General features: G+C 50.5%; 1 protein-coding gene across 1 annotated transcript in view; it reads right to left on the bottom strand.

Moving 5' to 3' along the window:
- The window catches only part of C2CD3 (C2 domain containing 3 centriole elongation regulator), a gene marked incomplete at its 5' end in the record, with an annotated part of 69,057 nt that overhangs the window by 24,738 nt on the left and 18,339 nt on the right, over positions 1–25,980 (bottom strand). The window contains 13 exons of the mRNA XM_081327782.1: positions 935–1,234; positions 1,851–2,477; positions 4,398–4,484; positions 6,260–6,528; positions 7,481–7,604; positions 9,075–9,247; positions 10,339–10,525; positions 13,990–14,173; positions 16,405–16,648; positions 18,631–18,782; positions 20,535–21,005; positions 23,334–23,456; positions 24,154–24,272. Of these exons, the coding sequence (XP_081183908.1) occupies positions 935–1,234; positions 1,851–2,477; positions 4,398–4,484; positions 6,260–6,528; positions 7,481–7,604; positions 9,075–9,247; positions 10,339–10,525; positions 13,990–14,173; positions 16,405–16,648; positions 18,631–18,782; positions 20,535–21,005; positions 23,334–23,456; positions 24,154–24,272 (3,060 nt within the window). The remainder of the gene's footprint in view (positions 1–934; positions 1,235–1,850; positions 2,478–4,397; positions 4,485–6,259; positions 6,529–7,480; positions 7,605–9,074; positions 9,248–10,338; positions 10,526–13,989; positions 14,174–16,404; positions 16,649–18,630; positions 18,783–20,534; positions 21,006–23,333; positions 23,457–24,153; positions 24,273–25,980) is intronic.

The raw sequence follows: 25,980 nt of genomic DNA, 5'->3' as shown, positions 1-25,980 counted from the left end.
ACACACAGAGTGACTGCTTCAAAAACATTTTCTTTGACTGAGCGATGGGAGCAGTAATGGGAAGGGTCTGGGAGGGAAAAGTTACACCTAGGGCAGGCCTTTTCAACCTTTTCCCCCATTGTACCACTTTTAGGATATGGCAAACATCCGAGTACCACCTTGATGACCCAAAAACAAAAAAAGGAAAAAAGTGATAAGTACAGGTAGTCCTCGACTTACAACAGTTGGGTTAGTGACTGTTCGAAGTTACAATGGCCCTGAAAAAAATGCCCCCCCCGAGCCACAGCCGAGCAAGACACCTGCCTGCCCGCCCAGCAGCGCTCTTCCTCCTGTCCGAGGTTTTCACTGTTGTGAGGATTGGCAGCGGGGGTGGGGTGGGAGGTGTTTGGTTTTTATTCCATTTGCTGGGTGGTTGCAGCAGGTTTTGGTCCCTTCACATGACCCTGGGACACTGTGACCGTCATAAATATGAATGAGTTGCCAAGCATCTGAATGTCAATCACAAGACCCTGGAGATGCTGCAACATTCCAGCTGATCGGCGCTTCTTCTGGGCTCAACAGAAGCGCCGGGATCAGTGCTGAGCTCCAGCTGGATCCTGGCGCAGATCCTGGCGCTTCCGCTGAGCCCCGACAGCCCTGCAGCTCCAGCCGTCTCTCGCTCAGGCTTGTGCGGTGCTGCCACCGGTTCAGCTCATTCCCCTCCCCCGCTGCCACTTTTCTAGGATGCTCGCGTACCACCTGCCAGGTGCCAATGTACCACAGGTGGTACCCATACCGCTGGTTGAAAAGCCCTGGAGTAGGGACTTGGTAGGCGAATCTCAGTTCTGGCTTTGCTTTACCGTAAGCCACTAGAGCTTTATCATACGATATGTAAACGAATGGAGTCAAGGATCGCTTCAAGGTTCAAGTTGAGGCAGGACTGACACCCGCTTACCTTTTAAGCTTAGGTGCATGGCTCTTTCCACGAGGATGCTCGCGGCGAATGTGTCCTCCAGATCCCTCACAGGAGGCTTCTCCTGGGGGAGCTCGTCGACGGAAGGATTTGCCTCCGAGCGGACTCCCAGTTCCTGTTCTGCTGCCTTCTTTTCTTCAACACTGTTGCTGTTACTGCTATCCCGGTCATCTTCAGAGTTCCCAGGCCCGCCAGATGGACCGGCAGGTGTCACTGCAATGTGAATGCGCAGCGCGGCTCCCCCCAGGTTGGCAGCGTTTCGTCGGAACAAGGGAAAGACACCTGCGACAAGGGGAGGAAGTGAGGCTCATTCAAAACGAGAATGAGAAGAAGCCGCTTGGTTTTCGAAGGAGGAACCCACCACAGGTTGAGTTGGCCATCGGTTCACAGTGCCGTAGAACCTACCTTAAATTGAACCAACGTTTTACAGGTCGTCCTTGACTTGTGACCACAGTTGAGCCCAAAATTTCCACTGGTAAGCGAGGCAGTTGTTAAGTGAATTTTACAACCTTTCTTGCCATCGTTCAAAGTTTCAACAGCACTGGAAAAAAGGGACTTGGGACTGTTTCTCACACTCACGACTTGTTGCAGCATCCCAACGGTCACGTGATCAGAATTCGGCTGCTTGGCAACCGGCTCACATTTATGACGGTTGCAGTATCCTGGGGTCACGTGATCCCCTTTTGTGTCCTTTTGACAAACAGTCAATGGGGAAAAGCCAGATTCGCTTAACAAACTGTGTTACCCACTTAACAACTTCAGTGATTGGTTTAACAACAGTGACAAGAAAGGTTGTAAAATGGGGGCAGAACTCTCAGCTGTCTTGCTTAGCAACAGAAATTTTGGTCGCAAGTCGAGGATTACCTGCACTTTCCTTTAAAAACTGCTATAAACATACCACTGACTGTTTTCTTCTTTCGTGGCCTGTCTGCCAGTGATGCCAGGTCCACGTACGCTGATCCGATCAAGCGATCGGTATCCCGCGGTCTTTCCGCATCACCATCTTTGCCGTAGGCTCGCCACACCTGGAGTTCCAGTTTTTCTTCCCTGAAATACCAGAATAATGCTGGACTGGACTGGAGCTCCATATGGTTGGGATTCTTAAACGTCACAGTCACGTGTTTCTCGCCTTCTGTTATCTTTGGCCTCCTCAGTGAGGTCCAAGCGGCTTCTTGATCGTACAGTTTGTAGCGGAGGTAGCAATAGATGCTTTTATTTAAGTGGGTCTGTCCTGCGAGTAGCATGCTCTGTAACGGTAACCACAGCCGAGGAGTAGAAACAGTCACACGGACCGTTGTCGAAGGGGAGTGTCCTTCACTCTCGCTATCCTCCAGCAGATCATCAGAGCAGCGTTCCTTCCAACTCCAGCCTAGGAGATCTGCAGTCTCTAGAACACGCTCTCGGTCTCCGGGGTGAACAAATGCAACTGAAAGGTCCAAGCCTCCGGCGACGGTTTGCAGGATGTTTGCACACCGCGATGTTGAGAGATCCTCTGGGAGAATGACGGGGTACCAACCTCTGAGACCTTGTAAAGGAAACACAAAGAGAATGAGTTCTTGATAAGAAAGAAAGAAAGAAAGAAAGAAAGAAAGAAAGAAAGAAAGAAAGAAAGAAAGAAAGAAGGAAGGAAGGAAGGAAGGAAGGAAGGAAGGAAGGAAGGAAGGAAGGAAGGAAGGAAGGAAAGAGAGAGAGAGAGAGAGAGAGAGAGAGAGAGAAAGAAAGAAAGAAAGAAAGAAAGAAAGAAGGAAAGAGGAAGGAAACAAAGGAAGGAAAAGAAAGAGAAGGAAGGAAGGAAGAAAGGAAAAGAGAAAGAGAAAGAAAGAAAGAAAGAAAGAAAGAAAGAAAGAAAGAAAGAAAGAAAGAAAGAAAGAAAGAGGAAGGAAGGAAGGAAGGAAGGAAGGAAGGAAACAAAGGAAGAAAAAGAAAGAGAAAGGAAGGAAGGAAGAAAGAAGAAAGGAAAAGAGAAAGAAAAAGAAAAAGAAAGAGGGGGAAGGCAACAAAGGAAGGAAAAGAAAGAAAAAGGAAGAAAGAAAGAAGGAAAAGAGAAAGAAAGAAAGAAAGAAAGAAAGAAAGAAAGAAAGAAAGAAAGACGGAGGAAGGAAGGAAGGAAACAAAGGAAGGAAAAAAAGAGAAAGGAAGGAAGAAAGAAAGGAAAAGAGAAAGAAAAAGAAAAAGAAAAAGAAAGGGGGAAGGCAACAAAGGAAAAAAAGAAAGAGAAAGGAAGAAAGAAAGAAGGAAAAGAGAAAGAAAGAAAGAGGGAGGGAGGAAGGAAGGAAACAAAGGAAGGAAAAGAAAGAGAAAGGAAGAAAGAAAGAAAGAAAGAAAGAAAGAAAGAAAGAAAGAAAGAAAGAAAGAAAGAAAGAAAGAAGAAAGGAAAAGAAAAAGAAAAAGAAAGGGAGGAAAAAGGAAAAGAGAAAGGAAGGAAGAACGAAAGAAAGAAAGAGAGGAAGGGAGGGAAGGAGGAAGGAAGATCTATCTTTCATGCTACATCATTTATTTGTTCCAATTTGTTATCGTTGTCCAACTCTGATGAACTTTTGAGTAGAAAACCACAAAACAATCCATTAAAAAAAAACCCGGCAAAACACCCAAACCACACAAGGCAGCCCTGGGACGAATTCTTTAAAAGCAACACAAGACAATTCAACAAAACAACGCAGGTCCCAACAGAAGAGAAGAATCCGCAGGGGATTCTCTGGTGGTTTTCTTCCAGAGGTTTCGTGACCCAACTAGGCAGTGATTTGCGAAAATAAGAAAGGCTCAATGCAAAATTAAATAAATCGTAACGACGAAGGGCGCGTCTGGCGCGCCAGGGGACTCTAGGGCAAGAGCCTCCCGGCCACAGATGCCCCCTTGCACCAAGTTGTCCACCTGGCTGGTGATAAGCGCTGTTCTGTACCAGCCTGCTACCGGCCCTGCAGAAAAGGCAGGGACAACCCCTTTACAAACGGCAAGAGGCTGGAATTACGCCTGCCAAATTTATTAACATAAAACAGAGCAAGACAAGACACGAACCAAGAAACAGGAGCTATTCAAGCGGTTGCCTTCAGCAAACCAGCCCTCCCACACATTCCCCTTTTATACTTCTCTCTGCCTCCTTCCGAGGAGCCCCATTGCCTTCCTCTGTTTACTCCTGATTGACTGCCTCCTGCGTCGGGCGTCCTTGAACAGGGCCAGCTGTGGGTCATCTTCATCCACGCTGTCAGGCTCACACAGCTGGGTCTCCATGGTGACCAAGTGGGAGGGGCCTGGCTGAGGGCTCTCATCAGCAAGATCTTCAACACCCCCCTCCTCCTCCTCTGAGTCGTCCGACCCAACTGCCGAACCCACAGGCTGACCCTTACTTTACTTTACTTTACTTTACTTTTATTAAATTTGTATACCGCCCTTCTCCCTGAATCACAACAAGCGCAGAGGTCACGGTGAAACGTGGCGGCGTCTTTACCTGATCTTCGAATTAACAGCTCTCGGGTAGGAAGGCTTACGGTTCCCAGCAGGCAGTCTTTCAACGTTTGTGTTTCTCTCGGAGCAGCTGCAAGAGTTAAGGAACAATGATGATATAAATTTTCTCATCGTAATAATTGGAATTCATCTCCTCCTGGAAGGTATCAATCTAGAGCAGGGCTCTCCCAACGCGGCTACCGTGTGGACTTCAACTCCCAGGATATCCACAGCCACGTCAGCAACCGGTCTGAATTTAGACTTGTCCTCCTGCATCTGGCAGTCACAAGGCCACCACCGATGATGGTTTCGTTGAAAACCGTCATTTAGTTCCGGTTCGGGGCAAAAACGCTCCAGAGCAAACGGCGAGTCAGCTGAACGGCCGCGCCGTTTGCTTAATGACTGCTGCAAAATCAACTTTGGCCACATGAAGTGGCTCGTTTTATGACTGTCACAATTTACGGCCATAATTGGCAGGCTCCATTGAGGTTGTAACTTGAGGACTCTATCTATCTATCTATCTATCTATCTATCTATCTATCTATCTATCTATCTATCTATCTATCATCTAAATATACCTTATGTCTATCATCTATCATGCCATATCTATCTATAAATCAATCTATCTATCTATCTATCTATCTATCTATCTATCTATCTATCTATCTATCTATTTTTCTATCATCTATCACCTATTTTTCTATCTGTCTGTCTGTCTATCTATCTATCTATCTATCTATCTATCTATCTATCTATCTATCTATCATCTATCTATCTATCTATCTATTTATCTATCTAGATATAGATATACTAACAAGCATACAATTAAGCTGTTCAACTACAGGGACTTACTACAGCCCTCGACTTACTAGCATTCGTTTAGTGACACTTCGAAGTTACAACAGCACTGAACAAAGGGACTTACGACCATTTTCACACCTATGACCGTCACAGCATCCCCGTGGTCGTGTGGTAAAAATCTGGACACTTGGCAACTGACGGTTGCAGCAGCCCGGGGTCACGCCCTTTTGCGACCTTCTGACATGCAAAGTCAAAGGGGAAGCCGGATTCACTTAACAACCGTTTCACTAACTTGAACAATGCAGGGATTCACTTAATGTATGCGGCAAGGCAAGTCGTAAAATGGGACTCACTAAAACAAACGTCTCGCTTAGCGACATAAATTCTGGGCTAAACTGTGGTCGTAGGTCGAGGACTACCTGTGTTCCTTGACATGACAGCCAGGGAAACTGAAACCATTAAGAACCCTTGGCAGTGCCACATGGGCCAGGTAGTGCCAATCAAGTAGAGCCCTTTCTGAAAATGTCTCCTCATATCTCAATCAAGGGAAGGGAAATTGCACTGAAGTACAGGCAGTCCTCGACTTTACGACCACAACTGAGCCCAAACTTTCTGTTGCTGAGACACTTCTTAAGCGGGTTTTACCCCATTTTACGACTTTTTTTGCCAACGTTGTTCAGTGAATCACTGCCGTTGTTAATCGAATCACGTGGCTGTTCAGCAACTCCAGCTTCCCCCATAGACTTTGCTCGTCAGAAGGTCGCAAAAAGGGGATCACGTGACCCCGGGACACGGCGACCCGTCATAAAAACGAGTCAGTCGCCAAATATCTGAATTTTGATCACGTGACCCGGGGGAGGATGAAACGGTCGTTAAGTGCGAAAAACAGGTCACAAGCCCTTTTCTTTTCACTGCCGCTGTAACTCTGAACAGTCACTAAATGAACCATTGTAAATTGAGGACCGCCTATATACCGCAGCGTTCACCATCGATGAATCCAGGCCCCCCAGCTTTTGGGGCTACGTTGTGCAGTTCGACAACCGGACCCACTTCCGTTTGTCGCACCTGACTTCAGGGGCTGGTGATAGAGCTGGAATACCATCTCGGACCGCTGCAGGAGTTCCCCAAGGCAGCAGGCTTCTCCGCTGCTCCTCTGGACCACGAGACGGCAGGGGAGCTCGGCGTGGTGCCCAAACACGGGACAGAACGAGCGAGCCACGGTTCTCGTCCTGCGCCGCTCCGCCTCCGGAAGGAAGGGGAGCTGTATCGACACGTAGGTGTTGAGCCCAATTTCCGCACTGTACTGCAACGAAGGGTACTTTTCGGCCACCGCCCTAAGCGACGAGAAGAAAACATTGATTTTTTAATTTATTTATTTAGACAGGTCGTCCCCGACTTACATCCGCTCGTTTAGTAACCGTTCCAAGTGACAACGCTTGTAGAAAAGGGGACTTATGAGCGTTTTTCGCACTAACAGTGTTGTGACGTCTCCACGGTCACTTCAAAGTTACAACAGCGCTGATAAAAGTGACTTATGACCATTTGTCTGAAATGGTCTAGGGTTTCCTGCCTGAGCAGGGGGTTGGACTAGATGACCTCCAAGGTCCCTTCCAATTTTTATTGTTATTATTATTGTTGTTGTTGTTATTTCCACACCTACGACCATCGCAGTGTCCCCGTAGTCACCTGATCAAAACTCGGAGGCTTGGAAACTGGCTATTTATGATTGTCGTGCTGTCCCCGGGTGACGTGACCCCCTTTTGCGACCTTCTGACGAGCAAAGTCAAGGGGGGGGGAAAAGCCGGATTCACTTAACCACCGTCTGACTAACTTAACAGCTCATCGATTCCCTTAACGGCGGGGATTCACCTAACAGCTGTAAGCAAGAAAGGTCATCAAACGGGACGAAACTCCCTTTGCTATGTTCTTGTTTAGCAACAGAAATTTGGGGCGCCATTCTGGTCGCATGTCGTTAAGTGAATCGTTGTGGTTGTTAAGTTAGTAACTTGGTCTTTAAGAGAATCCGGCTTCCCCATTGACTTTGCCTGTCGGAAGGCTGTGAAAAGGGGACCACACGACCCTGGGACGCTGCGACCGTCATAAATACGAGTCAGTTGCCAAGGGTCTGAATTTTGATCACGCGACCACGGGGATGCTGCAACGGTCGTTAAGGGTGCCAAACGGCCACGAGCCGTGCTTTCCAGTGCTGCTGTACCTTCGAACCGTCACTAAGTGAACTGTCGTAAGTCGAGGATCCTCTGTATTGAGCTTTCAACTCCTCCTTACCTGGCCGCTGCTTGCAAGCCGGCCGCTGCGTGGATTTGGACGGAGAGGGAAATGGTTTGAGCCTCTAGCAGGCTTTCGTTTCCTTGCAAAGTCTGTCGGTACGTTACGCTCACTTGCAGCAAACCTGGAAAAAAAAAAGGAGAGGGAGAAGAAAAGGCAGGTTGCTGAATGCAGGGAGTCCTCGACTTACGACCACGATGGAGCCCCAAAATTTCTGTTGGCCCGCGAGATGTTTGTTAAGTGAGCTTTGGCCCATTTTACGACCTTCCGTGCCACAGTGGTTAAGTGGATCACTGAACAATTCTTAAGTTAGTAACACGGTCGTTAAACGAATCTGGCTTTCCCATTGGCTTGGCTGGTCAGAAGGTCTCAAAAGGGGCTCACGTGACCCCGGGGACACGGCCACCGTCATAAATATGAGGCCATTGCCAAGTGGCCGAATTTTGATCACGTCACCACAGGGATGCTGCAATGGGCATGTGAAACAGGGCCATAAATCACTTTTTGAAATCCCATTGTAACTTTGAATGCTCGCTAAATGGATGTAAGTTGAGGACTACCTGTACAGAATAGCAGAGTTGAAAGGGACCTTGGAGGTCTTCTAGTCCAACCCCCTGCTCAAGCAGGAGACCCTAGACCAGGGGTGGGCAACCTTGGCTCTTTTATGACTGGTGGACTTCAACTCCCAGAATTCCTCAGCCAGCATGGGGGAACTATGGCCCCTTCATGACTTGTGGACTTCAACTCCCAGAATTCCTGAGCCAGCCATGCTGAGGGGAAAGGGAGAGGTTTCCAAGCTGAGCCATGCCGAATCAGGAATTCTGGGAGTTGAAGTCCACGAGTCATGAAGGGGCCATAGTTCCCCCATGCTGGCTGAGGAATTCTGGGAGTTGAAGTCCATGAGTCATAAGGGGCCATAGTTCCCCCATGCTGGCTGAGGAATTCTGGGAGTTGAAGTCCAGGAGTCATGAAAGGGCCATAGTTCCCCCATGCTGGCTCAGGAATTCTGGGAGTTGAAGTCCACGAGTCATGAAGGGGCCAAGGTTACCTAACCCTAACCCTAGACCAGGGGTAGGCAACCTCAGCTCTTTTATGACTCATGGACACTCCCAGAATTCCTGAGCCAGCCAAGCCCATGAGTCATAAGGGGCCATAGTTCCCCCATGCTGGCTCAGGAATTCTGGGAGTTGAAGTCCATGAGTCATAAAAGAGCCGAGGTTGCCTACCCCTGCCCTAGACCATTTCCAGACTAATGGCTGGCTGCTCTCTTCTTGAAAAGCCTCCAGTGATGAAGCACCCATAACTTCTGGTGGCAAGGAGTTCCACTGACTAATTGTTTAACCATTCATTAACGGTTAACGTTATTCAGCCCACGGGAGATCGTGGAGCCTGCTACTCTTACAGAACTGACCCCACTTGACCTGGGAGGAGAGGGCTACCCAAATCTGGATAGTTTTTCCCTTTAAGGAGGGGTCCCCGGAATGAACGAGGACCAAAGAGACTGTTTTAAAGGAAGCCGGGGGGTCTCCATCCCAGGGATCTTGCCACCATCAGCCCCCATCTTAGCTCCGGACCAACCAGGGCCTTCTCCTACCCGAGGACCGAGGATGGAGTTCTCCGGAGCTGCCGATTCTCGGCATCACCGGCAGGCAGAAGGTCTGCATCCCCACTTCCTGACGGTGCTGCATGGTGACCATGGCGCAAAGGCGCGAGAGGGGCAAGCTTGCCCGGGCCACCATCTGATCTCGGACATTGGGGTAGTAGTACCTGCGGAAGGGAGGAGACCAAACGGTTGCAAATCACGATTCAGCTGGAGGAGCCAAAGACAGCAAAACACAGAGACAGGAAGCTGAGTTGCTTGGTCAAGGGCAAAACACTAAAGTAGTTGGCCGAGAGAAGATCTGTGGCTCAGGTTTGCCGTGTGTGTGTGTGTGTGTGTGTGTGTGTGTGTGTAGGGGGGGGGTCCTTGGTGCTCTCTGAGCTGGCTGGTTTTCTTGCAGATGTTTCATGACCCAACTAGGGAACATCATCAGTGCTAGAAGCGAGGAGGAAGGAAGGAAGGAAGGAAGGAAGGAAGGAAGGAAGGAAGGAAGGAAGGAAGGAAGGAAGGAAGGAAGGGAGGGAGGGAGGGAGGGAGGGAGGGAGGACTGTGGGGTCCTTGGTGCTCTCTGAGCTGGGTGGTTTTCTTGCAGACGTTTCATGACCCAACTAGGGAACATCATCAGTGCTAGAAGGGAGGGGGATTTGGGGGGGGGGAGGAGGAGGGAGGAGGAGGAAGACAAGGAGGAAGAGGAAGGACTGTGGAGTCTTGTCTGAGCTTAGTACTTTTCTTGCAGACGTTTCATGACCCAGCTAGGGAACATCATCAGTGCTAGAAAGGAGCGGGGTTTGCAAAGAGGAGGAGGAGGAGGAGGAGGAGGAGGAGGAGGAGGAGGAGGAGAACTGCGGGGTCCTTGGCGCTCTCTGCGTTTGGTTGTTTTCTTGCAGATGTTTCAGGACCCAACCAGGGAACCCCATCAGTGCTAGGAGGGCGCTGGCAAACTCCACCCTCACTCACCTGAAGTTACCTAGCTGGGTCCTGAAACGTCTGCAAGAAAACCACTCGGCTCAGAGAGCGCCAGGGACCCCCACATATTTCCACCTCCCCTCCCCGCTTTGACAACTGGTTACAAGATCCGGGGAGGTTTAGCTTTCAGACAAGACAATCGAGTGGAGATGGGACAGGAATGGGCAGACCGGTCACGTCTGAGGATCCATTTCCCGGCTCCCATCCTCCTCAGCACCTTGCAATGCAAACGGAGAGAGGCAAGCGGGCCCCGCCCGGGGAGTGGGCTGCACGACAGGCGTAAGAGACGTACCTGCACCAGATTTCAAAATGAATCCCTCCACCTTCTCCTGCTTGGCTCTGGGCTGAGAAAGCCCCGAGTAGCGACCGCTGAACCGGGACGCCAGCCGGTACCAGAAGAGAGTGATGGTGTGCATCGTTGAAGGTGGGATCGGGGACGCACAAGGTGGTGGACGTGCGGAAGGCCTTCAACTCAAGGTCTGCAGGAGAAAATAAAACTCTGGTTTCAATCCGGTAGCGCAAGGCCCCCCCCCAGCCTTTTGGGCCCCGGGGACCGGTTCCATGGAGAGGTTTTTCCCACGGACCGCAGGGGGCGTGCTTTTGCGCGCTGCCTGCATCCCGCGGAAGGGGCTCCGCTTGTTTTCGCGGATCGGTTGCTGGCACGTTGTGGAGTGGTGCTGGTCCACGGGGACCCCTGAAGTAGCAGACAGAGAGCAGTGCAAGGGTATGAGGCCACAACACCATCTGGAGGGCTATATTCAACCTATTGTAAACATAAGACAGTCCTACTACCTACACGCAGCTCGTGCTTTGAATGAGGAGCACCAGAGCTTTTCAAAAATAGACTGGATCACCGTTTGACTGGGGCGGTTTTGAGATTCCTGCCTTAAGTAGGGAGGTTGGACTAGACGACCTCCAAGGCTCCTTCCAGCCCTGTGATTCGGTGTTTTGTGTTTAAGTCTTGCTGGATAAATTGGATAAAATGTTCGTTAGAAACTTCTCTAACGGTCCTTCTCCTAGGCCAGGGGGTAGCCAACCTTGGCTCTTTTATGACTGGGTGAGATCATTCGTGGTTTTGGAGTTGGGTATCATCAATATGCCGATGATACCCAACTTTTCATTTCGACCCCAAACCACCCCAGTGATGCCCTCGCTGTGATGTCCCGCTGCCTGGAGGCGGTTCGGGTCTGGATGGGGAGGAACAGACTTCAACTCAACCCTGACAAGACTGAGTGGCTGTGCGTACCGGCATCTCGGGACATTCAAGACATCCCACCCCTCTCTATGGGGGGTGAGTTATTACCTCCTGTAGATAGGGCTCGCAACCTGGGAGTCCTCCTAGATTCACGGCTTACCCTGGAAGACCATATAGTAGCCGTGACTAGGGGGGCTTTCGCTCAGGTTCGCCTGGTGCGCCAGTTGCGGCCCTATCTGGACCGGGATGCCCTGTGTACGGTCACTCATGCGCTCGTGACCTCTCGTCTGGACTACTGCAATGCTCTTTACATGGGGCTTTCCTTGAAGACCACTCGGAGGCTCCAACTGGTACAGAATGCAGCCGCGAGAGTTGTCTTGGGAGTTTCCCGGTACTCCCATGTTACACCTTTGCTCCGCGAGCTGCATTGGTTACCAGTTGTCTTCCGGGTGAGGTTCAAGGTCTTAGTGATGGTTTTTAAGTCCTTACATGGCATGGGTCCGGAATACCTCGGGGATCACCTGCTGCCGGCGTCGACTCCCCTCCGCCCAGTGCGTTCCCACAGAGAGGACCTCCTCAGGGTGCCTCCAGTCAGGGAATGTCGGCTGGTAGCCCCCAGGGGGAGGGCCTTCTCTGTGGGCGCCCCGGCTCTGTGGAACCAACTGCTGGTTGAGCTCCGGATGGCACCGGATCTTCGCTCCTTCCGGCGCGGGTTAAAGACCCATTTATTCGAACAAGCTGGCCTGGCCTGATGGGGGAACGTGAGGGTTTTAATAGATTTTATATTCTGATTGTTTTAATTGGGCAATTATTTAATCCTTTTTTAACTTTTGTATTTCTATTTATATGCCCTGTTCACCGCCCTGAGTCCTTTGGGAGAAGGGCGGTATAAAAATTTAATAAATAAAAATAAATAAATAAATAAACTCCCAGAATTCCTGAGGCAGCATGAGGGAAACATTGGCCCCTTCATAACTCATGGACTTCAACTCCCAGAATTCCTGAGCCAGCATGAGGGAACTATGGCCCCTTCATGACTCGTGGACTTCAACTCCCAGAATTCCTGAGCCAGCATGAGGGAACTATGGCCCCTTCATGACTGGTGGACTTCAACTCCCAGAATTCCTGAGCCAGCATGAGGGAACTATGGCCCCTTCATGACTGGTGGACTTCAACTCCCAGAATTCCTGAGCCAGCATGGGGGAGCTGTGGCCCCTTCATGACTCGTGGACTTCAACTCCCAGAATTCCTGAGCCATCAGGGTTCAGCTTGGAAACCTCTCCCTTTCCCCTCAGCGTGGCTGGCTGAGGAATTCTGGGACTTGGAGTCCACCAGTCCTAAAAGAGCCCAGGTGGCCTACTCCTGACCTAGGCAAAAGCAGAAAGGAAAGGCATCAGACGTGCAAGCAGGAAGGACAGAAGAAAATACAGGATACAGAATGCCGTGCTGGTTTCTTAGGTGTCTATTCTGCCATTTCTCCAAGGGGTTTCCAGATGCTGTACCTGGATTCCGTCCGCTCCACCTCCTCTTATTCTCAACACTATCCGGGAAAGCAACGAGACTATCCTGGATCAGCCCATCGTCCCTATCACAGTGGGGTCCTGGGTGCTCGTTGAGCTGGGTTGTTTCCTTGAACACGTTTTATGACCCAAGTAGCTAACATCATCAGTGGTAGAAGGGAGGGAAATTTGTGGAGAGGAGGAGGAGGAGGAGGAGGAGGAGGAGGAGGAGGAGGAGGAGGAGGAAGGAGGAGAATGACCATGGGTTCCTTGGTGCTCTCTGAGCTGGGTGGTTTTCTTGCAGACGTTTCCTGACCCAACTAGGGAACATCATCAGTGCTGGAAGGGAGGAGGAAGGAAGGAAGGAAGGAAGGAAGGAAGGAAGGAAGGAAGGAAGGAAGGAAGGAAGGAAGGAAGGAAGGAAGGAAGGAAGGAAGGAAGGAAGGAAGGAAGGACTGTGGGGTCCTTGGTGCTCTCTGAGCTGGGTGCTTTTCTTGAAGACATTTCATGACCCAACAAGGGAACATCATCAGTGCTAAAAGGGAGGAGGAAGGAAGGAAGGAAGGAAGGAAGGAAGGAAGGAAGGAAGGAAGGAAGGAAGGAAGGAAGGAAGGAAGGAAGGAAGGAAGGACTGTGGGGTCCTTGGTGCTCTCTGAGCTGGGTGCTTTTCTGGAAGACATTTCATGACCCAACAAGGGAACATCATCAGTGCTAGAAGGGAGGATGGTTTGCTGAGAGGAGGAGGAGGAGGAGGAAGAGGAATAATGTGGGGTCCTTGGTGCTGTCTGAGCTTGGCGGTTTTCTTGAAGACATTTCCTGACCCAACTGGGTAACATTATCAGTGCTAGAAGCGGATGGGGTTTGTGGAACAGGAGGAGGAGCAGGAGGAAGAGGAGGAGGAGGAGGACCACCATTGTGGGGTCCCTGCTGCTTTCTGAGCTGTGTAGACATTTCGTGACCCAACTAAGGGACCTCATCACTGCTAGAAGGGAGTGGGGGGAGGACGAAGAGGAGGAGGAGGAGGAATGTGGGGTCCTCGGTGCCTTCTGAGCTTGGCAGTTTGCTTACAGACGTTTCCTGACCCAACTAGGGAACATCATCCGTGTTAGCACGGAATAGGGCTTGCTGTCCGTTTACACACCACCGTCAGTGTTGCTGGGAGGATCCCTGGCGCTTCCTTGCCGTTGCTCACAAGGCGTAAAGGGAACCGCGGGAGCCCGTCCGAAAGCGACTTTTCCTACCAACTCACCCTTCTGGCTAAGTTCTCCTTCGCCGAGCGTGCCGGATGCCGAATCCTGAGCGGGAAAGCGGTACTGGATGTAACAGTCGGCTTCTCCCCAGACGGTGGACTGCAGGGGCGTCAGGCCTTGGACCCCCTCAATGCGGACCTCAAAGGTGTGTTCCACCAGACCTGCCTTCTCCATGCTGGGCAGCTGAAAAAGACAAAAAAAAGGAATGGAGGGAAGGACAGGATGGGTGGGAAACGTTACGGGCATCAATTAGTCTCCAAGGAACGACCTCGGATACCTCGGACGTAAAACAAGCAAGCCACCTAAGCCTAACCCCGCCCCGCCGAAATTCTACCACCCTTATATTTCTCCCCTTTCATGCCACATCCTTAAAGACTGGCTCTGTTAGGAAAAAGCTGACTTACGACCGCAACGGAGCCCAAATTTCCCACTGCTGAGCAAGACGGTCGTTAAGCGAGCTTGGCCCCATTTGACGACCTTTCTGGCCGAGAGCTGCGAAGGGGAAGCGACTGCAGCAGTTAAAAGCTAGCCGCAGGGTTGCTAAGCGGAGCTGGTTTCCGCGTTCCCTTGGCTGGTCGGAAGGTCGCCAAGGGGGGATCAGGTGAGGCTGGGCGGCTGCAACCGTCCTAAGTATGAGTCGGTGGTCAAGGGCCTGAACGTTTATCAGGTGGCCGTGATCATGCTGCAGTGGCCGTAAGTGTGGAAAACAATCGTAAGTCCCTTTCATCGGGGGCGTTGTAAGTTTGAACAGTCGCTCAACTTGTAGATAAAATTGGTGACAGGGCAAGCCGCCAATATGTAAACAGACAGCAAACCCCACTCCTTTCTAGCACTGATGGTGTTCCCTAGTTGGGCCATGAAACGTCTGCAAGAAAACCACCCAGCTCAGAGAGCACCAAGGACCCCACTGTCCTCCTCCTCTTCCTCCTCCTCTTCCTCCACCTCCACCTCCTCTTCCTCCACCACCTCCTCAAACCCCATTCCCTTCTAGCCCTGATGATGTTCCCTAGTTGGGTCATGAAACGTCTGCAAGGAAACCACCCAGCTCAGAGAGCACCCGGGACCTCATAATCTTTCTTTCTTTCTTTCTTTCTTTCTTTCTTTCTTTCTTTCTTTCTTTCTTTCTTTCTTTCTTTCTTTCTTTCTTTCTTTCTTTCTTTCTTTCTTCTTTCTTTCTTTCTTTCTTTCTTTTTCTTTCTTTCTTTCTTTCTTTCTTTCTTTCTTTCGTCAGGGAATGCCGACTGGTGGCCCCCAGGGGGAGGGCCTTCTCTGTGGCCGCTCCGGCATTATGGAACCAACTGCCGGTGGAGCTCCGGATGACATCAGACCTCCGAACCTTCCGTCGCGGGTTGAAGACCCACTTATTTGAATTAGCTGGTCTGGCCTGATGGGGGATTATGGGTTTTAAATTTGGTGTTTTTTGTATTGTATTATTGTTTTTAACTGGGCTTTGATTTAATTTTCTTTTAACTTTTGTACCGTTATTTATATATGCCCTGTGAACCGCCCTGAGTCCCTAGGGAGAAGGGCGGTATAGAAATCAAATAAACATAAACAAACATAAACTTTCTTTCTTTCTTTCTTTCTCTTTCTTTCTTTCTTTCCTCCCTCCCTCCCTCCCTCCCTCCCTCTTCCTCCTCCTCCCCGCTTCTAGCACTGATGATGTCACCTAGTTGGGCCATGAAACATCTGCAATAAAACCACCCAGCTCAGAAAGCACCAAGGACCCCACTTTCCTTCCTTCTTCCTTCTTCCCTCCCTCCCTCCCTCCCTCCCTCCCTCCCTTCTCCTCCTCCTCCTCTCCACAAAGTCCCCTCCCTTCTAGCACTGATGATTTTACCTAGCTGGGTCATGAAACATCTGCAAGAAAACTGCCAACTCAGAGAGCACCAAAGAGCCCATAATCCTCCTCCTCTTCCTTCAACTCCACCTCCTTCTAGCCCTGATGATGTCACCTAGTTGGGTCATGAAAGGTCTACAAGGAAACTGGCAAGCTCAGAGCGCACCCAGGATCCCACAGTCTGTCTTCCTGCTCCTCCACAAACCCCATCCTCTTAGCACGGATGATGTTACTTAGCTAGGTGACGAAACGTCTGCAAGAAAAGCCCCAAGTTCAGAGAGCAGCAAGGGCCCCACTTTTCTTCTTCCTCCTCCTCCTCCTCCTCCCCTCCACAAATCCCCCTCCATTCTGTCACTCAGGATGTTAGCCATGCAGGTCATCTAATCATCGCCGGATAAGAACTGGCAAGGTCCCAAGTTCAAATGACGCTCTTTCACGCCTTTTCTTTCTCTAACTGATTAAAAAAACAAAAAAAGAAGAATACCACGCACGCCACTTGAAACTTTTTGGGGGAAATAAAGAGAAAAACCCTGGTCGTTCCCGTGGCCCTGCTCTGATAATGGCGTGGACGCACCTTCGCGGGGGCTGCAGGGAGGGGATCCAGGGCGTGCGGTGGGTGCAGGACGGCTGGAGATGCCGGCCCTTCTTCCTTCTTGACTCTCTGCAGCGCCAAGACCTGATCAGTCGAACCCATGGCCAAGGTCGCCTTCAGGATCCCGTTCTTTTGACCGGAGAAGACGTCAACCACCGGCACGGAGCCGTCCATGGCCAGCACCGGATACTGAGCCTGAAGCAGCAGGCTGCAAACTTTGGCGTCTCTGCAGGGGGAAGAGGCAGAAGCCATCAGCAGGCCTGGCTTGCCATGTTCCTCTACAGCTGCTTTGAGACTGGTGGACTTCAACTCCCAGAATTCCCCAGCCTGCCAAACTGGGCCGCATTAACACTGGTGGACTTCCAGAATTCCTTAGCCTGCAAACTCAGCCGCTTTAAGACTGGTGGACTTCAACTCCCAGAATTCCTCAGCCAGCCAAACTGGGCCGCATTAAGACTGGTGGACTTCAAACTCCCAGAATTCCTCCTGAGGAATTCTGGGAGCTGAAATCCACCAGTCTTAAAGCGGCCACGTTTGGAGACCCCCTGCTGTACAGGCAGTCCTCGTCTTACAACCACAGTGGAACCCAGACTCTCTGTTCCTAAGCGAGAGATTTGTCAAGTGGAACTTTGCTCCGTTTTACGACCTTTCTTGCCTCTGTTGTTAAGTGAACCACTGGAAAGAGTACAGAGAAGAGCAACAAAGATGATCAGGGGACTGGAGGCTAAAACACATGAGGAACGGTTGCTAGTTTAATGAAGAGAAGGACCAGGGGGGACACGATAGCAGCCTTCCAGTATTTGAGGGGCTGCCCCAAAGAAGAATTGGGGGTCAAGCTATTCTCCAGAGCGCCTGAAGGCAGGACAAGAAGCAACGGATGGAAACTCATCAAGGAGAGAAGCAACCTGGAACTAAGGAGGAATTTCCTGACAGTTAGAACAATTAGCCAGTGGAACAACCTGCCTCCAGAAGCGGTGAATGCTCCAACACTGGAAGTCTTTAAGAAGAGACTGGACAGCCATTTGTCCGAATTGGTGGAGGGTTTCCTGCCTGAGAAGGGGGTTGGACTAGATGACCTCCAAGGTCCCTTTCTCCTCCTCCTCCTCCTCCTCCTCCATCTCCTGATTACTATTACTACTACTACTACTACTACTACTACTGCTGCTGCTGCTGTTGCTGCTACACTGGGACAAAACTCACTTAACAGTGTTCTTGCTTAGCAACAGAAATGTGGGGGCCAACTGGGTTTGCACATTGTTAAGTGAATCACTGCCGTTGGCTAAGTTAGTAAAATGGTTTTCAAGTGAATCTGGCTTCCCCATGGGTTTTGCTTGTCATAACGTCGCAAAAGGGGATCACGTGAACACCACCACCCCCAGGGACACGGCGACCGTCATAAATATGAATCAGATGCCAAGTGCCTGAATTTTGATCATGGCGCCATGGGGATGTTGCAACAGTCGTAACTGTGAGAAATGGCCAGAAGTCACGTTTTTCATCGAATAGAACAGAGAATAGAGCTGGACGGGATCTTGGAGATCTTCTAGTCCAGCCCGCTGCTGAAGCAGGAGGACCTATACCATCTCAGACAGGTGACTGTCTAGCCTCTTCTTAAAAAATCTCCAGTGATGGAGCGCCCACGATTTCTGGTGGCAAGCTGTTCCACTGGCTGATTGTCCTCACTGTCAGGAAGTTTCTCCTTAATTCCAGGTTGCTTCTCTCCTTGGTGAGTTTCCAACCATTGTTTCTCGTCTTTCCCTCTGGTGCTCTGGTGAACAACCTGACACTCCTCGACTTAAAAACAGTTCGTTTAGCGACCCTTTGAAATTGCAACGCCACTGGGGAAAAAATGACCCATGGCCTTTTTTTCACACTTAAGACCGCTGCAGCACCCCCAAAGGTCGTGTGATTTACACATTCGGATGCTTGGCAATGACTTCCTATTTATGACGGTCGCGGTGTGCTGGGTGTGTGTGTCACGCGCTCCCCTTTTTGCAACCTTGCGCACAAGCGATGGGGAAGCTGAATGACTTAACGACCGGGTGACTATCTTGACAACCGCACAGGCCCGCTTCAGAAACGTGGCAAGAAAAGTTGACAAATGGGGCAAAGCTCATTTTTTTCGCTTAGCAACATAAATGGGGGGGGGCGCGTCATGGTCATAAGTCGAGGCCTACTTGCCCCTAGGGAGCGAAGGAAGATGCTTACCTGAACGAAACATAGAACGGATGGAGGGGAAGCTTGGCCAGTCCCAGCAGCCGGTCCCCTCCCGGAGTGAGCACCTTATTCCACACCTCAATCACCATGACGTTGTTCTTCAGCCGCTCCAGATGTTTCGATGTCAACGCAACAGGGGTGATCTAGAGGGAGGATTGGACCTTTAGCGGAGCAGCTTACAAATCTTGAGGAAGGACAGGCAATATATTCCCTCAACAACATATCCCCGAGGCCAGGGGATAGGACTTCATGACTGGTGGACTTCAACTCCCAGAATTCCTGGGCCAGCCATGCTGAGGGGAAAGGGAGAGTTTCCAAGCTGAGCCATGCTGGCTCAGGAATTCTGGGAGTTGAAGTCCACGAGTCATGAAGGGGCCAAAGTTTCCCCTATGCTGGCTCAGGAATTCTGGGAGTTGAAGTCCACCAGTCATGAAGGGGCCATAGTTCCCCCATGCTGGCTGAGGAATTCTGGGAGTTGAAGTCCACGAGTCATGAAGGGGCCAAAGTTCCCCCATGCTGGCTGAGGAATTCTGGGAGTTGAAGTCCACGAGTCATGAAGGGGCCAAAGTTTCCCCTATGCTGGCTCAGGAATTCTGGGAGTTGAAGTCTACCAGTCATGAAGGGGCCATAGTTCCCCCATGCTGGCTCAGGAATTCTGGGAGTTGAAGTCCACGAGTTATAGTTATAGTTTATAGTTTATAGTTTATTTGATTTATATACCGCCCTTCTCCTTGGTGGGACTCAGGGCGGTTCACAGGGCATACATAAGAAACACTATACAAAAATTAAAAAGAATTAAATCCATGCCCAATTAAAACAGAAGTACAGATTAAAAACAATTAAAAGCCCATAATCCCCCATCAGGCCAGACCAGCTAATTCGAACAGATGGGTCTTCAGGCCCCGACGGAAAGTTCGAAGGTCTGGTGCCATCCGGAGCTCCACCGGCAATTGATTCCATAAAGCCGGAGCCCCCACAGAGAAGGCCCTCCCCCTGGGGGCCACCAGTCGACATTCCCTGACTGGCGGCACCCTGAGGAGGCCCTCTCTGTGGGAACGCACAGGGCGGAGGGGAGTCGATGCCGGCAGCAGGTGGTCCCTGAGGTAACCCGGACCCATGCCATGTAGGGCCTTAAAGATCGTGACCAACACCTTGAACCTCACCCGAAAGACAACTGGTAACCAATGCAGCTCGCGGAGCAAAGGTGTAACATGGGAGTACCGGGAAACTCCCAAGACAACTCTCGCGGCCGCATTCTGTACCAGTTGGAGCCTCCGAGTGGTCTTCAAGGGAAAGAGTCATGAAGGGACCACAGCTCCCCCATGCTGGCTCAGGAATTCTGGGAGTTGAAGTCCACGAGTCATGAAGGGACCACAGCTCCCCCATGCTGGCTCAGGAATTCTGGGAGTTGAAGTCCACGAGTCATGAAGGGGCCATAGTTCCCCCATGCTGGCTTAGGAATTCTGGGAGTTGAAGTCCACGAGTCATGAAGGGACCACAGCTCCCCCATGCTGGCTCAGGAATTCTGGGAGTTGAAGTCCACGAGTCATGAAGGGACCACAGCTCCCCCATGCTGGCTCAGGAATTCTGGGAGTTGGTCTGCAAGTCATGAAGGGGCCATACTTCCCTCACGCTGGCTCAGGAATTCTGGAAGTTGAAGTCCACGAGTCATAAAAGAGCCAAAGCTGCCTACCCCTGGTTATAGACCTACATCCCTACATCATCATCATCATCATCATCATCTTATTATTATTATTATTAAATTTACACGTGAAGAGGAAAGAGACAACAGGCTCCCCGTTCCCCGACCTCGAAGTAAGGAGACGATGGACAACGGAGAACGGGAAGCCTGCGTCTAGAGCGAATCTTCGCCTGCGGATGTTGCCGCCACTTGCCTGAGAAAAATGGAAGGTGGGCCGCGGGCTCCCCCACACGACAGCAGACCGGGTGGCCTCTTCGGTGCTGAAGAGCTTGCAGATTAAGTACAGGTTGCAAGCGGGGTCCAGCCCCCCTTTGGGAGGAAGGGTGACCTCCCCCTCCGTGACCATCAGCAGGACGTGGAGCAGCACCCCTCCCTCTTCCGAGGGGCTCATCTGGGTCAGGAGGTTGCGGGAGACGGGCAGAGGGACCGGCTGCCGACTCGCCTCCTTGGGGGAGCTCGGAAAAGCCATTGGCAAAGGGTCTTCGCTTCTCACGGGGACCTGGCGGCTCCTCGGAGGGCTTCTGGCAGAGGGAGAGGGGTGGCTTTCAGCATCCTGCAAAATGGCGCCGTGGCTCCTGACGGTGTTAACGGGGGCTCTGGGCGATGCGCCGCTTGCCTTGAGGTTGGAGAAGTCTTTGTTGGCCGCCACAAGCTCCACAGACACCTATGGAGTTAGAAACACCGCCGTTAAGAGGGTGATGGAGCCCTTGCCTGTTACCACCCAACTTCTAAACGTCTACGGAGGTTCTCCGTCACCCAGGTCACGGTTGTCCCAAAGCTGCTTTTTCAAGAGGCCACTGGACTTCCTTGTTTTTCCTTTCAAGACGTTTCGCTTCTCACCCAAGAAGCTTCTTCAGCTCTGACTGGATGGTGGGGAAGGGAAGGATTTGTACTCCTTGCAGAAAAACTGGTCATTTGTCTTCTTTTAGAGAGCCGTTGAGGCCGCTTGGAGGTCTACCTGTGTCCTCAGAGTCACCTGAGTGGTGCAAATGGGTGGTCTATCTATATCCAGTTTACAACATGGTCCTTTTCAGCGGTTCCAAAAAGGCTCCACACCCATTTGCACCACTCAGGTGGCCCTGAGGACACAGACAAACCTCCAAGTGGCCTCAACGACTCGCTAAAAGAAAGCAAATGACCAGCTGTCTGCAAGGAATATAAACCATTGCCCACCATCCAGTCGGAGCTGCAGAAGCTTCCTGGATGAGCAGCGAAACGTCTTCTAGGAAAAATCCAAAAGTGCCTTCTTCAAGAGGCCACTGGACTTCCTTGTTTTCCTTTGAAGACGTTTCGCTTCTCACCCAAGAAGCTTCCTCAGCTCTGACTGGATGGTGGGGAAGGGAAGGATTTGTACTCGTTGCAGACGGCCGGTCGTTTGCCTTCTTTTAGAGAGCCGTTGAGGCCACTTGGAGGTTTGTCCGTGTCCTCGGGGTCACTTGAGTGGAAGACGTTCTTGGAAGACGTTTCGCTTCTTATCTTCACCGTCTGTCCCGAGTGGATGGTGGGGGAGTGGAAGGATTTATACTCCTTGCAGACAGCTGGTCATTGGCCTTCTTTCAGAGCAGACATGCCAAACTCGCAAGGTCACATGACGTCGCACGGCGTATCGGAGCTTTTTGTCCCATTGCCGGCAAAGGGTTGGGCACGGTTTCCTGGTGACGCGTCCGGCCTGCGGGCCGGAAATTTGACACCCCTGTTTTAGAGGGTCATTGAGGCCACCTGGAGGTTTATCTGTGTCCTCAGGGTGACCTGAGTGGTGCAAATGGGTGTGGAGCCTACTTGGAACTACTGAACAGATTGTGTTGCAGATTGGAGGTAGATAGATCACACATTTGCACCACTCACGTGACCCTGAGGACACAGGTAAGCCTCCAAGTGGCCTCAACGGCTCTCTAAAAGGATGCAAATGAGCAGTTTTTCTGCAAGGAGTACAAATCCTTCCCTTCCCCACCATCCAGTCAGAGCTGAAGAAGCTTCTTGGGTGAGAAGCGAAACGTCTTCAAAGAAAAACAAGGAAGTCCAGTTGCCTTCTGAAAAGGCACCTTTGGGATACCCAACTTCTATTTCAGAGCCCCAGAAGATTGGATATGCAGGTAGTCCTCAACCTATGACAGTTCATTTAGCGACCGTTCGAAGGTACAATGGCACTGAATAAAAGCAGCTTATGTCAGTTTTTCACACTTCCGGCTGCTGCAGCATTGACCACAACGGAGCCCAAAACGTCCGTTGCGAAGCGAGACAGTCGTTAAGTGAGCTCTGTCGCACTTTACGACCTTTCTTTTGCCGCAGTTGTTAAGTGAATCACTGTAGTTCTTAAGTTAGCCACACAGGCTGAGGATTAATCTTAATTTTAACTGGGGTTTTATTTATGCAGGGACAAATATAATTTTTTTAAATTTGTTTTTAACTTTTGTATCTTGGTTTTTTAATCACCCTGTAAACCGCCCTGAGTCCTTCGGGAAAGGGCGGTATATAAATGTAATAAAATAAATAAATAAAATAAATAAATGAATCTAGCTTCCCCATTGATTTTGCCTGTCTGAAGGTCGCAAAAGGAGACGACCTGACCCCGGGACACTGCGACCCGTCATAAATGTGAGTCAGTAGCCAAGGGTCTGAATTTCGATCACGTGACCACAGAGGTGTTGCAATGGTTGTGTGAAAAACAGTCATTTGTCACTTCATTTCAGTGCCGTGGTAACTTTGAACGGTCGCGAAATGAAGTGTTTTGCGGGTTGAGGACTAGCTGCACCGTTTTACAACTCATTTCCTTACTCATTGCCCTACTTGGCAAATCCACTTGGATAATGTGAGAAATGACCCACCCGTGGCTTTCGGGACAAGTTTTCCACACGTGGGTTGTGCAAGCACACCCTCATAGGCTCTTCCACCCACAAAAATTGCTATCCGGATGTAGAACGGCAAAATGAGGGTTATGGCCCAGGATTTTAGAAATTTTTTTTTAAAAAAAAGTCAGAAGCAAATTCTATACCTGTAAAGGCCCCGATGGGCCTGGGACGCCGTTTTCTTTCACCGGCAATTCACGGCTGGCGAATAAATCCTCGGACCGAAGAACGTCGCGGAGGGGAAAGGCCGCCGTGCCAATCAACGCTGGCTGAAGATCAGGATGAGAAAAAAACGCATGCATTCTGCACAGATCTCTCGCGGATGCTACACAATCCCTACCGCACAGCACTCTCTTTTCTACGCGGCGTCTTTTGAGAGTGTGCACACGCAGCACAAACTCTGCAGCGTTCGTTGGGGGTGGTAATCCCCGTCGGGATACTTAGCCGAGGGACTCCTAAACCGCAAGGCGCCGTTGAAACGTAGCGCCCAAGTAAACGGTGCCGAAACAGGTGTCAGAAACGAATCAAAAGGCAGGATCACAGACAGGGAAGTGTGACGTGAAAGGCGCACGCTAAAAAAAAACCCTCACACAAATAACAACTATTAAAGTTTGGGCCACCTGCCTTCAAGATATCAAGAGGTGGAAAGACTGACGTTGCCTGAGCAAGCCAGTTCTGTATTGTTTTAAACCCAGGGCTCTTCCAACTTGGCCCTTTGAGGACTTGTGGACTTCAACTCCCAGAATTCCTCAGCCAGGCACACGTGTGCCTGGCTGAGGAATTCTGGGAGTTGAAGTCCACAAGTCCTCAAAGGGCCAAGTTGGAAGAGCCCTGGTGGGTTAACCCCACCGGGGTTTGAATCCTGCCCTGTGATGAATCATAAAATAAGTCCGCTTCCCTTCCGTGTTAACAAGTCTTTAGTGATTTTTTTTTCATCCAGAAGGATAATATGGAAAAAGACCGTACCTTCCTTTGAGTGCCTTTTTTCAAAAACAAGTTAAATTCCAGGCGCGACTTCCACCAATGGGTGATCATCGAGCCACTGAAGTGGACAGGGAATACGTGGCGCTGTTGGAACTTCACCCCTGCAGCAGGAATCGGAGACGCAACGAAACAGAAAGGTAGAACAAGGATTGCCTAACTTGAGCCGACATTTCAAGGGTTCAGCAGAACAAGACTCAAGGAAGAATTCTAAGATGTCTGAAGTGGTATTTTTTTTAAAAAAAGAAGACCAATCAGGACAGACCCAGGATAGAGAGAAATTCTCAATTTGCAAAGTAGCGGCTGGTGGCTGGAAAAGGACCTTGGAGGTCATCTAGTCCAACCCCCCCGCTCAGGCAGGAAACCCTTACACCATTTCAGACAAATGGCTGTCCAGTCTCTTCTTAAAAAGCATTCACAGCTTCTGGAGGCAGGTGGTTCCACTGGTTAATTGTCCTCACTCCTAGGAAATTCCTCCTTAGTTCCAGGTTGCTTCTCTCCTTGATGAGTTTCCATCCGCTGCTTCTTGTCCGGCCTTCTACAGGCGCTTTGGAGAATAGCTTGACTCCCTCTTCTTTGGGGCAGCCCCTGAGATACTGGAAGGCTGCTATCATGTCCCCCCTGGTCCTTCTCTTCATTAGACTAGGTAAAGGTAAAGGTTCCCCCGCACACGCGTGCTAGTCGTTTCCGACTCTAGGGGCTGGTGCTCATCTCCGTTTCAAAGCCGAAGAGCCAGCGCTTGTCCGAGGACGTCTCCGTGGTCATGTGGCCGGCATGACTAGATGCTAAAGGCGCACGGAACGCTGTTACCTTCCCACCGGAGCGGTCTCTATTTTTCTACTTGCATTTTGACGTGCTTTCGAACTGCTAGGTTGGCAGAAGCTGGGACGAGTAACAGGCGCTCACTCTGTTACGCGGCACTTGGAACTTGACCCGCCAAACTGCCAACCTTCTGATTGACAAGCTCAGCGTCCTAACCCACTGAGCCACCACTGAGACATCCCCAATTCCAGCAGCCGTTCCCTATATTTTTTATTTATTTATTTTAATCCCATTTATATCCCGCACTTCTCCGAAGACTCAGGGCGGCTTACAAGCTTAGCAGTAGCCTTCATTCTATGTATATGCCTGCTTATTAGGGCTTTCACACACACCCCAAGCGGCATTATTACAAAGTCAGCTTAATTGCCCCCAACAATCTGGGTCCTCATTTTACCTACCTGGGAAGGATGGAAGGCTGAGTCAACCTTGAGCCTGGTGGGATGCGAACCTGCACTAATTGCAGGCAGCTGGTGTTACTTAAGGAGGCATCAGCCCACTGCTCCACCAAGGCTATATGTTCCCTATATGTTTTAGCCTCCAGTCCCCTGATCATCTTTGTTGCTCTTCTCTGCACTTTCCAGAGTCTCCACATCTTTTTTACATCGTGGAGACCAAAACTGGATTTAGCGACCGTTCAACGTTACAATGGCACCGAAAAAAGTGACTTATGATCAGTCCCCACATTTGTAATTGTTGCAGCATTCTCTGCGGGGATGTGATCAAAATTCAGCCCTATGGCCACAAGGCATATATGTGTGAGGATGGCACTGTCGCGTGATCACTCGGGGGGGGGGGGTTTCACGTGATTCCCCCTTTGCTACCTTTCGACCAGCAAAGTCAATGGAGGAAGCCGATCCGCTTAACGTCTGCGCGATCCACTTAACGACGGCAGAGATTCGCCGAACCACTCTGGCAGAAACGCGTCAAAAGTCCTTTTTTTTATTCTGAAAAGGCAACCGGACTGATTATTTATTTATTTATTTGAAAGAA

This window comes from Vipera berus, assembly GCF_964194415.1.
Source record: "Vipera berus genome assembly, chromosome: 4".
In the NCBI taxonomy this organism is placed as follows: Eukaryota; Metazoa; Chordata; class Lepidosauria; order Squamata; family Viperidae; genus Vipera; species Vipera berus.
This window is presented reverse-complemented; position numbering and strand designations above follow the sequence as displayed.